Genomic DNA, 12975 nt, shown 5'->3' with positions numbered 1-12975 from the left:
GCTGATATAACTAAGTGCTAATATAAAATTAAATGTGTCTAATATGTAATCCACCAATCAAAAACAAGTTTAAGAAATAAGAACTAAGATGTATAGGTTTCCAATAATGCCATCTTTTTACTGTATTTCATAGATATTTTATATATAAAATAAAATATCACACATTTACTTATATGATGTATGTATCAGATAAAATATCTGACCAGTTAAAGACAAGCAAATCCACACCAAACCTAAAAAATTCACAATTACTCTCTGACTTCAAGACTTATACTGAAAACTCAAATTCAAATGTTGAATTTACAACTACACCTCCAAACTAACTTTTTGAATTATAAAATACCACACATTTACTAATACATAAACTAAACCTTGCTCTATTTATTAAATTAATTCTGAAAATCCAAAATAAATTGACTTAATAGTTATAGAAACATAGCAGTCTCCATCACACATCCTCTCTACTTTGACAGGAAGTCCAAGATAAAGGTATTCCTTTGGGCCTTAGATGAAAAGGCATGTGTTGTAGTTGGAAACTTGGAAATGACTGGAGTGTTCCAGTTAAGACGAATTTATTTTCATTTCATTTTCCTTCTTACATCAATATATTCAGCGTTGCAAGTTGCAACCATGATAAACTTGTAAAACTCCATTTCCTTACAACAAGGAAATCATAATTAGCTAGCCACCGAGACAACAGCCACACACACACACACACACACACATATATATATATATATATTAATTACTTATAATTAGTGTTTTTCATTAACTTGATGCGACCTTGGTGGGCTTGATATCGGCATGAGAAGATGAAGAAGCATCCTGATGAGCAATGTTAATAAGCCTAGCCTGCCTCTTCTTCTCCGCAGCCAACTTGGGGACTGTGATCCTCAGCACTCCATCCTCAAGCCGAGCTTCGATCCGGTCCAAGTCAGCATTCCCCGGCATCCGAAACTGCCTCCAGAACTTGCCACTTGTCCTCTCCGCCCGGTGCCACTTGTCACCCTCGGCTTCCTCCTCGCCCTTCCTCTCCCCGCTGATTTTCACCACCCTGTTCTCCTCCACCTCGATCTTCACATCCTCCTTCTTCAGCCCGGGGACGTCCAGCGTGATCACGTGCGCGCCTGCCGTCTCTTTCCAGTCGGCACGTGCCAGGGCGAGTGGGGTCTCGTGAGTGAAGGGGGCTTGCTCGAGGACTCGGAAGGGGTCGTCGGAGTAGGGGAGGATCATGTCCCATAGTGATGATCTTGTGTACGGCACTAATGCATTGGTGAGGCCAAACAAAAGTGTTGCCATGAGGAATAGAAATGAAATGGGAATTGTGAGCTTGCCCATTTGGTCAATTAAACACCTGTAAGATGGTTGATTAGTGTGTATGAGAAAGTGAGAGACAAAATTAATGAGAAGATTGGTAATGGGGTTGGTCTTGTGTTTGTTTGTGTTGGGCTGAGGAATGTGGAGGGGTGAGGGTGGAGTTATATAGGATATGGGGTTGATGGGTTTTTGGACATCTGGAACTCTGGATTGTTCTTGTGATTTTCATGGGAAGGAGAGAAAATTCTAGGAGAGTCTTGAGATAGCTAGAGATAAGAGGGTGTAGTCAAATTAAGATTTGTGGAATGTTCCAGAGAGAAAAAGAAGAAACAGTCTCATTAGACGTGGCATCCGGAACAAAAACTAACATTATGTTCTTCAAAGACAAAATTCATGTGATACTAATTGAAAATTGATGTGATATTAAATGAGATTTAAGATTACAACTAGTTAAGATTAAACAATAGATAGTGTGCGCAAAAAAAAAAAAAGATTAAATAATAGATACAACTTTTTTTTTTATACAATATTAATTCACAAATTTTTTTGTTTTATATATTAAGGGGAGGGAAGAAATTTGTCTAGGCCTTGTCCAATGTTCATATACCCATCAACGCTCATTTGAAGCTCATTTGAAGGCTCACTCATTTAAAAAAAAAAAAAAAACCAATTGTACATGACAATTACACAATTGTGACTCAAAAACTAATTGTACATGACAATTACACAATTGTGACTCTATGCCAATTACAATTGTACATGACAATTACACAATTGTGACTCTATGCCAATTACAACTTACTTCATTGTTTGATAATACTTGAATTCTATTTACAACGTAGTCTCTCGAGTTTAAGCATAAATGTTAAGCTCTAAACCATTATAAATATTTATAAACTTTATTATAAATATATAATTATTAAATAGTCAGAAGTATATATTAAAAGAAAAAAGGCCTTCAAATGCTGAACTGAGCGTACAAATGATTGTAAGAAATTTCGTCCACAACTTGATGTTTTGCCCCATACTAAATAGTGTCACTTACTATCTAAACTGCAAAAAAGTGCTTATTACTGCTGTAATGGAAAAAAAATTTCTCAATTGGCATTTAATTTGAATTTTCATTTGAGATTAATGTAAACAAATTGCAATCAGTAAATTTACACCAGCAGACGACATAACATGATTTTTTTTTTTTTTTCTTGGCCAAGACATAACATGATTTAAGGCAAAGCAAAACAGAAAAAAGTGAACAAAATACTTGAGGGAATACACAAATGTATTTAAGAAAACATGGAATTATAAAACCCTTGGGATCTCAAACAAATAAGAAGAGATAGGAATGCTTGGTATGTTGTATGTTGTGTAAGGGAAAGGGCAAACAACATAACAGAAGCCGTAGAGTGTTGTGAAAATCTGATGGTGGGATTGGCATGTGCCAAAACAGCTCAGATAATAAAAATACTGAATCAGATTCTTCTACATGACATTAGTAGAGAACTTTAGTTTTTGATGGTGTCCTTAAATTTAATAATGCAATCCAATGCACGCTCGAATTCACTATCTTCGAGAGCAATGGTGAAACGGCAGTAGCTGGGGATTCCAGTCCAAGAGCCGCCATTGATGCATAAGCCAGTAGCCTTGTGAATGACTTCCCTGATATTTGAGTCATCAAGCTTAGCTTCATGCATTGTTTCCTTTTCGGTTTTGCCTCCATCTTTAGGCAATGTCTTGAATTTAACAGTCTTGTTCAAATAGGACGAGGGCTTGGCCACCATGGAAACACCACCACAGGGTTCAAGCACATCCCACCCACACTTCTCCAGTGTCTGTAACAAAAGTAGGATGATAATGGAAATTAAGATAAGAAAGTGCGTGGATAAACATTATTATAAATTAAGCACTCAAGTGGACATATACTGAAAAGTAATTGACTCATTGCTAGGTGAGATAACTGGGTTCTGCATCATTCAAAATTTTCAAATGCTTTGGAGAAAACATGGCTTCAATATTTGGAATAAAGAGCTATTACCCGGAGAAGATTTAAATCAATGAACAGTGATTGAATACCTTTAGCAGAGAAAAGAAAGAGAAGAACCGAGAGAGAGAGAGAGAGAGAGAGAGAGAGAGAGAGAGAGAGCACCTCCTTTAACCGTTTAGATCGACTCTTCAAATTTCTTATCTGTTCTGCAATGGCATCCCATAGATCACCGGATTTCTGCTCTCTCAGACCCAGCAGCTTCTTAATAGCATATTTAACAGTGTTATGAGGCTTGCTTAATCCCGGAAAGCTATTAAATGCATCCATCAAAGCAGATTGGTTTAAAACCAGAAACCCAAATTTGAGCGCCCCACTCAGCATCTTCAAAGACAATCCCCCAAGTAGAGAGACACAAAAAGAAGGGTTGGTAGAGGAATTTAACTTTGACAAACTGCCCACCAGATTCCAGCCACCCCAACCCTCAAAGTCATATTCCAAACCTGAGAATGAAGTATCAATCACAACTCTAGCCCCAACTTTAGCACAAGTAGACAGCAAATTTTCAATCTCTTTGTTGCTGTATAGCAAACCAGTCGGGTTAATTGTTGGTCCAGAAATGTACACCCATGGCTTCTTCACAGTCTCTAGTGCTCCAGAAAGCACCTTGTCTGTCAGTTTAAAGCCATCTTCGGGCTTAGTAGGTATATTAATAATATTTGCTTTCAAAAATTTGGCAGCAGAAACATAGTTCCCATTTGAGCCAGCAGGAAAGCACAGTGTCCCCCCTTCTTGAATGCAGCAAAGAACCAACTTGTTAAACAGAGCTAGCGAGCCGTCAGCATATATAAATTCGGTGCTGCTATCAACTGGGTAACCGTAATTGCTCTTGATGAATTCCTTGAAGCTAGTGGTGACATCTGTTTCTGACTCAGCTATATTCTGTCTAGCAAAACTTTCAAAGATAGCAGCCTTGACAGGTGATGGTACACACAAGAAGCTTTGATCAACGTCCATGTGAATCAGGGAAGAGTTCCCTGCCTCGTTAATTGACAACTCAGCATTATTGAGGACTGAGATTGCTGAACTAGAAAACCCGATCATCTCTGCTGATTTAGCCAATGCACATTCCCTCTGAAGGACATATATGAAAATCAATTGGATAAGCAAATTTGTTTCCGCGAATGAGAATATCAGGTTTACTGAAACTTTATCAAAGAGTAACAGACCACACTGGAATTTATGACATGGTAAAAAGTATAATTTATAACAAATCAAAATAAATATAAACATCTTAAGGGGGATAAAAAGAGAGAAAAGCTTGTTCTTATGATAATCCTTTCATGTGAATATTGTTTCTTTTATGAACCATCATTTAGACTGCAGACTGTCATAACTACTCTGTCCCAAATTACAAGATAAAGTACACATTCTTCAGATTTTCTGGTCACAGATACAAATCTCATGTGCAGGTCCCTTCCTATGCATGTAAATAGACTTCAGAAAGTTACTATGCTAAACCATATAAACGGAACATAGATTTGCCATGCTAAACAGCATTACACATTACTTTGGCCCCTTCCAAATATCATTAACAGATGATAGAGTATCTTTAACAAAAAGACAGAAGATAAACTAAATTGCCATTTTCATCCAACCACAATAGCATCTTACAATGTCTTTGACCAAGTTATTAAAAGAATGACTTACACATGGTATATTCGTTTTCTCAGATGTTAAAATGTTGAATCTTAAATGAAAGAAACTCCACAATACAAAGGGATTGACTTACCTGTGCAGGTGGGTGCCTGTCAGCAAGTTGAAAAGCTAAAAGTTCATGAAAAAGACAACCGTAATAACACTGACTAATCGGTGCAGTATTCCCTTCTAGTAGTTCAACCGTTTTTGACAAGGCCTTAAGGATTGCCCCCTCTTCTGAAATTACAAAAGCTACTTCTAGATCTGAATAAACCTGGAAAGATTGTTCGGCTACCATTCATGAGAAGAGTTTGCATAACAACAAGCTAAAGGATAAATTGATAAGATGAAATCTCAACGTTTACGGGTTCTAAATCAATTAGATAAATAGAAAGCCTCCCGTTGAGATAGCCAAGTTAAGTTCAGGAGTTTCTGAATAAATATAAAAAGAAACAATACCTTATTTTTCACTAGGCCACATATAATTGCTGCATGTGATGGCAGTATTGTGCCTCCAATATATTTAAGAACTCCATTGGAACCTGGAAGGCTGGATAGCTCAAAGTGATCAGATATGTCTAAGAAAAGACGAGATCCAATTTCTCTTGTAGCATCTAAAAGGTGCACAAAGGCTGAACTAGTAACAGCCTCATAATCGGCAATCCCAGTAACCACCACCTGTGGTTTTAGCTTCCTTATCAGCTCTATCATTAAATCAGACTGGCGAGGTGCTTCAATAACTGTAAGTAAATCCTCTGAAGGACTATCAGTTCCTGGATGCTACAATTAAGAAATAAATGTAGTTATAACAAATGCACAAACTACTCAAAGAAAATTTTAAGTGGAACTATGACACCCAATACCCATAGACAGAAAATCGCTTCATGAAATTTTTATTGGAAACTAAAATTATAAATATTTGTTTTTTTTCTCACTTCTATATCTTCTTCTAAAGGGCATAAATTTTGAGCTTCAAAGATACATTAATTTTTCTGAAAAATCACAGAATATCATATGACTCAAGATCTACAACTTCTCACTGTTGATCCAAGAGTTTCTTAATCATTCTAGTAACCTGTAGCCATCATAACATTACCCAGGCTGTCTGTGTATTATGAATATTTCTACATTTGCACTGAAGCTTATAATAATGTTGCAAGGGCCAACTTTTGGATTAATAATACACAGACCACCAAAGGTAGCATATAAAAAATTAAAAATTAAAGTACAGCAACATTATGAATACCACACCTCAATTGCTAAAGATGTTAGCCACTCCCTTGGAAGGTGCCGGGTCAGATGTTCATCAACAATTGCAAGACGAGGCGAGAACAATCGAAGAGCATTTTCTATCGCCACAGCTCTTGAAGGAAGGACAACAACATTCTTGTAAAAGAAATGAGATAAGACAAGTCAGAAATGCAGCTTATCCCAAAGAACAGGAAAAGCATAAACATGAAGTTCTGCAGGATTCCATGGGTGTAAAAACTTGTGAAAAATCTTTAGGGTTTGATTTTAGAGCCCCATAAATGTATTATTTTTTTTTTCTGAAATTCTTAGCCTTTGAAATATAAGTATGCTCTCAACAAGCTGTACTCTTGGCAGTGTCATTGTGTAAACAAGGATAGGACCGTTATACAATTTAAAAAACAAATCACAGTTGATCTGTGTCTGTCAGTCTATGTTGCAAACAACATTCTAATTCATGTAATTAAAATGACAACAATTCTCAAGGAAATTTAAATTATCAAAACCATCTGTTATCATGACCAAAGCTTATGATGCTGTGGTTAATTTAGATATTGTAGGTTTTCTCACCCATCAAGGAGACATATGAAAGTTTGTTATCCCCTGAACAGATTTTCTTGCAGCATTTAGAACTCAGAACACTAAACACAGCCAGTTTATTCAAGACAGTATTGAGAAACCATATGACCAAATTAGATAAAAGAATAATCAACCTATGTATCAAGATACCTTCAGCCAACATCTTGAAGTCCCCATGCTTCAAAAACTTACTCTACTAAAATTAATTAACTTAATAAGTGGGGATACAGAACAAACAGAAATCAGTGTGACTTATGTAATCTCAATTGCCCAAGCCGCTGGAAAAATACTGACTATAAAGCAACATTGCTTATAGCATATAGCATAAAAAATAGAACCAAATCTAGGTTAACTGATCCTACATACATTATTGCACAAAGCTTAGTGGTAACTAGTTTATCTTTGTTAGACTAGTGGAGAATAAGAACCAAGAGATGAACACAGTCGTCAAGAAAAAAAAAAAAAAGAGAAAACAAGCGAGAGAGAGAAAGAGAGAGAGAGAGAGAGAGAGAGAGAGAGAGAGAGAGAGAGAGAGAGAATCTATGTTGCAGCACCACTTCAGTTTATTTTGTTTTTAAATTGTTTGGGTAATGATGATCCATGCAAGTTTATGTGAGGTCTTGCTATTGAGTAAAAAACATTTTTCCGTCAACATGACTTGGTAGAAGAACTTGAAGGTAGCCAAATCACTAACATCTAGGATAGAAAAAATAGACAAATGTTATACACAAGAGTTACTGATAAATTACTTAGAGAACAGAAAAGGGAAAAACTTTGATGCACAAGCATGAATGCATAATTACTATTGTTAGTGTCTTCTTACATCAGCATTGAGCGGAATACGGTGATATGTTTTCAGAAACCCAGCAATGAGTTTACGAAATTGTTTGCTTCCAGCTGGTGGCTCATACGTGCCAAAAGAACTCCCTTTCAGAACAGTGGAAAGATAAGCTAAGAAGGGGATCTTCTCATCAGCCACAGCATCATCTTCAAATGATAAATCCAAGGAACTGCTGATATCGTGAAAGCCATTTTTAAGAAACTCAAAAATTGTCTTCACCTGTCAGTTTATTTAAGTCAGTGTCTTTTCAGTTTCCCTATCTTCAAGTGTAATGAACAACTTTGTACAGATAAACATTCACTCTGAAGAGACAGACAAATGAAGAGCACACCTGATTTGGTTGGCGAAGTTGACAGCTGTAAACTGATAAAGCATGCGAAATTCGGCCACCAGCATTTCCATAGGCCCATGCTGTTCGAGCACAAATAGGTTGATCTCCAGAAAGTCCCATGAAGAACTCAAAACGGTGTGGACTGTTCTTTTCAATTTCAACTAAGGCTGTGATATCTGTGTCTGCAGCCTGTAACAATGAATTTCAAGAGAAGAGCAACTTCGAAGAAGAAATTTATTTTTCCAGATGAAGTGGGGTGTACTTGCCTGGAGAATTTTAGTCTGCCAAAGCTTGGTAACATTGAAACCACGGCGTTCAAACAAGCGCTTACAAACAGCTTGTCCTGGACGACCCCCCATATTGAAGATCATTATCCCCATAGGTTTAATGACAGCTATTCCTTCCTCCACTGCCCTAGCAATTAGGCCTAAGCCAAACTGATCCTCAAGAAAACCCTGCATAGAAAAGAAAAGTTTACATAAGCAAAAATACTATCGTGGTTTCTACCACTGACCGGAAACTGAAAGAACTAGCTTATCAATTGACACAGTTTGATCAGTTGTTAGAAAGTCATAGTACATATCATTAACAAACAGTTTCCATGTGTAACTAAGGCAAAGAATTATGCTGATATCCATGTAGCTCTGGATGCCTCTTAAAATAGAATGCAGAATATATTATCAAGTATCTCTCCTAACCTGAAGCGCACAATAATTGCTCAATGAATGTAGAAATTCCTCACTTGCATTCTCTGTAATCATCTTAGACATTGCGTCTGGATTTGGGTTAAGAATCTGCAAGAACACAAACAAGGAAAAGAGAGGAGTTAAGATGATGACTCACACAATATGAACCTTCAAAAAGGCCATTTGACAAACTACCTTTATCAAACATGATATCATGATTCATGCCCTTTGAATTGTAATTGTTGACAATACCTGAGGTATGCATCCAACAATTCGTTCTAGCTGAATGTCATTATCTCTACAATAAGATAGAAGATCCGATTCATGAAATTCTACCCTGTCCAGCAAAGTTTTCTTCTCCCCATCGTAGATGGGTTGACCTTCGTCATCCAAAGCATTTAAGTACAAGTTTATCCATGACATCTTTACCGCTCTAGGATTGATATCAAGGCCGTATACCTGGAAAAGGTAGTTCAGTCATCGCTTAGAGAAGCCAAAAACATTGTAATATGAACGGAATATATATCATGCATGGTAAAGTAAGACAAACAAACAACAAAACTACCTTGGATGGCAACCACTTCTCAGCAATGGCAATGGATATCCAACCATTTCCACAACCAAGCTCAGCAAGTGTCTTGTCCTTAAAAATAGAGTCTGGATGTCTATTCAGTCCTTCAAAAAAAGTGAAGGACCAGTCTTCTGGAACAAAAATGCTAGGGATAACCATCATTGTCAATTTCTTCCTACCCTGGTAACCTGCAGTAGCACAAGAACAGGATCAGACCAGCTAATATAACAAACATGATAAACAGACATCTTTTGGCCATCAATGATTGCATAATACAAGAGGTGTAAATCCAGCCATGATTTCAAATAATTATATTGAGCAACCAAAAAAGAATTAAACAAAAAAAAAAATGTCGACACGATAGCACCATCCTCATCATCTACTAGAATTGAATTGTTTAGAAATCAAAACTGTCCTGTTCTACTCTATCTTAAGGCCAACAAAGAATTCATGAAGATTACAATGACCATAAGAAAAATGAAAAAGGAAAAGAAAATTCTTCAACCATTTGTCCTATATTTAGAAATAGAAAAATTGAAGTCAAGTAAGTGAACAGGAAAAGTGACTCCGTTTCCCAGTTGTTTGTACTTTGTACAGAAACGAACCAACCAAGCAATACGATTGGTTACTGAGAAAACGACGAGAACAGCTAAAAAAGAGTCCAGATGGCAGATTATAGAATTGTTCCATTACCAAAAAAACCAAGAAATTCAAACACGCACACAAAGAAAAAACAGTCAAACGAAAAAACACAACTGTTTGTAGTCATTTTGATTAATTGGATAATCTGGATTGGATATTCCCATTTCTTCAATTTTCCTTTCCTCCATTCTCTCAGTAACCAAACAGGCATCGATACGATACAGTACAGGAAACAAAGAAAAAAAGTAAATAGAAAAGTGAATGAGAGAGAGAGTGATAGAGTGACCTTCATACTGATCGAAGAAGATGTCTTCAATCTGAAAATGGTAGGTGTGGAAGCATTGATCGCAGGCCTCCTTGGTGGGGAAGCGCTTCTGGAGGTCCGAGAGGAAGATCCGAGCTTGAGTTCGGGTTTTCGGATCCTCGAGACGCTCCAGCACTGATCTCAGCGCAGCGTATGCGGCATCGCCGGACTGCTGGCACCGCTTCAAGAAGTCGTCCACCGATCCCAACGACGCGTCGTTCTTCGCCATTCACACACTCTCAGTCACGCAATGATGGTAGCGAGGGTTGTGTAGAAAAAGATAGAGAGAGTCAGAGGGAGAAAGAGAGTGGGATTTGGTTGTTAAGCTGCGAAGTAGCAAGCAAAGGAGAAGGTCGTTCCCGGTTTTTTGTCATGGTCTTTTAATATTAATTTTAATTAATTTTTTAATTTTTGGCTACACTTTGACCAAGAAGATATTATTCCCCTTTTTTCTTTTTCTTTTTTATGATTGTTTTTTTTATTTATTTAAAAACATTTTTAAGCCTTCTAAACAAATTATAAATTAAAATTAATTTAAATAAATAACAATAAATATCGTTTATTTTTTAATGCTTGGCTCCTTGAGCCTCCTTCTTCCAAAGTCGAATATCTTCATCCTCCATGACTCCATGATCCATCTAAGTTCTTTTTCTTTTTATTTCATCTACGAATTAATTTTTTATTTTTTATTAATTTGGAAATAAAAGAATTTCCAAATTTGTAAATTCTTATTATTAATTTTTTATTAGTTTTTTTAAGGCAAAGTAGTAAATTCTGTATGCTTCAGTATGTAATAGTCATTCCCCAATTTTCGTTTTTTTCGTCTCTGCTCATTTATGCTGGTGACATGTGAAATGCTTTGTAGACAAAGACAAGCATGTTGCATGTGTTTTTGGTGGAAAACAAGTACAATACAGAAGAAGATAAGCAAATGAGTGATTGGTGGAAAACAAGTGCAATAAAGAAGAAGATTATAAAATGAAAAACAATGCAATTAAAATGTTTTTTCTCTATTTGTTTTTATCTCACTTTTAACCCTTAAGTTTAATTTATGTTTCTATTATTTTTTTGAGGTAATTACAGAAATGATCCACTTATTATTTCGTTAAGTCTCGTTTTGGTCCACACATTTTTGTAAGTGTCATATTGGTTCATGAATTGTCTAAAGTGTTCCATTTTTTTCAAAACCAAGCAATACCGAACAATTTTGCCCCTCAGTTTTGTATCAATGAGTAGACTTTGAGGGATAAGATTGTTCATGTTGGACAAAAATGGAACACATCAAACAATTTGTAGACCAAAACGAGATGTAGCGAATAATAAGTGAACCATTTCTATAATTTTTCTATTTTTTTATCGAAATTTTATGATTTTATTATTCAAAAGTATAAAGTAAAAGATGGAATAAATCCATAATACTCATTGAGTGTGAGTAAAATTATATAGATTCTAGAATTTAAATTACACAAATTAGAATTTTAACAAATAAAAATAAGAAAAAGCAGAAAATTCAAATTGTTAATTAATACGTACAGTTAGAATGATTTCTAACATTGTTTTTAAGTGACAACGATTGACAGAAGAAGCCGATTGCTCTTTATTAGTGTTTATGTAAAAGCTTTGATGTCATGTGCTTATGGGAGCCCACTCCTTAGTCATGAATGCCTGTTCATTCATTAACCATAATGGATTATAACATCTTTTGGCTCTTCCTTTAGTTTCTTTTTCTAATATTCAGACTTTAGCTTTAGTTAAAGCAATATTAATTAATAATTATATTCTCCCAGTTTTTAATGAATTCTTGCTTATTTATCTTGCACATTATTCATGCCTTCGTGGCATCAAAAAAAGAAAATAATTAATTAATTAAATTGCATGATACACATGATGGCAATATTATTATATTGAGCAATGTCAGCTCACAAGCAGCAGATGAGGGAAATTAATGTCATTTTTTATTCCAAACTTAGCAGTTAGCACTCGAATAAAGAGATGAAGGTAGTGATTTTCCAGTCTTGCTTAACAAAACCAATATTTTTTCTTTAATTATTCTAATCGATCACTTTTTTAGTTGTAAACATATTGATTATTCAGGCTAATCCTGAATTTCTGATTGGGTTCAAAGCTAATAAAGGTGAAGAAGATGACTTGTTGTAACTTGTAAGTAGCAACAACATTTCTGTACGTTGAAAGTTTCCTCTGAATTACTGGCCTGTACAAACCTAATTAAAGGGGGGGCTATTCACACCACCCTATTTTGCTGAGTTCACCACCCCCTTAAAATTTTGCCCATTTTGCCCCTGCATGCCCATACTCCAGATTTTGGCCAGCCACCTCTCCCCGCCGCCGGCGCAACCCCACCACCTCCCCACCGCCGGCGCGACCCCACCCCTCCCCACCGCATATCCCCTCCTCTCCTCCTCCCCCACCCAGCCACCACTCCCCCACCCATCCCCTCCCCTCCCCAGCCCGCCCCCACCCAGCCAGCCCCTCCCCAGCCCGCCCGCACCCCCTCACCCCAAGCCCCGCCGCCGTCGCACCCATCCCCAACCCGCCCGCACCCCCCTCACCCCAAGCCCAGCCCCCATCGCACCCCCCAGCCCCAGCCCCCGTCGCACCCATCCCCCACCCCCAATCTGGAGGTCTATGGGGTTGCGCCGGCCACCCATGGTGGTCCGGTGAGGGAGGGAGGCAGACAGAGGGGAGAGAAGAGAAGATGGCAGAGAGAGGGAAGAGAGAGAAATAAGGGAGATCGGGCCAGGGGAGGGCTGGGCGGGTCG

General features: G+C 37.2%; 2 protein-coding genes across 2 annotated transcripts; both read right to left on the bottom strand.

Moving 5' to 3' along the window:
- Positions 1-768: 768 nt before the first annotated feature.
- LOC147279735 (22.7 kDa class IV heat shock protein-like) lies at positions 769-1362 on the bottom strand. Its single transcript, XM_086252063.1, has one exon. It carries the CDS (start codon positions 1336-1338, stop codon positions 769-771), a length of 570 nt encoding a protein of 189 aa, XP_086108189.1. The 5' UTR covers positions 1339-1362.
- Positions 1363-2558: 1196 nt separating this feature from the next.
- On the bottom strand, positions 2559-10522 carry MMT (methionine S-methyltransferase). Its single transcript, XM_086251616.1, has 12 exons — positions 10178-10522; positions 9244-9437; positions 8931-9137; positions 8691-8786; positions 8259-8447; positions 7993-8181; positions 7644-7880; positions 6245-6379; positions 5453-5773; positions 5088-5267; positions 3461-4429; positions 2559-3146 (listed from the first exon to the last, which is right to left on the bottom strand). Exons 1-12 carry the CDS (start codon positions 10422-10424, stop codon positions 2820-2822), a joined length of 3291 nt encoding a protein of 1096 aa, XP_086107742.1. The 5' UTR covers positions 10425-10522; the 3' UTR covers positions 2559-2819.
- Between the last annotated feature and the right edge of the window lie 2453 nt (positions 10523-12975).

Source organism: Dryas octopetala, chromosome 7, assembly GCF_963921425.1.
Source record: "Dryas octopetala chromosome 7, drDryOcto1.1, whole genome shotgun sequence".
Taxonomy (NCBI): domain Eukaryota; kingdom Viridiplantae; phylum Streptophyta; class Magnoliopsida; order Rosales; family Rosaceae; genus Dryas; species Dryas octopetala.
Note: the sequence above shows the minus strand (reverse complement) of the source record. Positions and strands in the feature narration are given on the sequence as shown.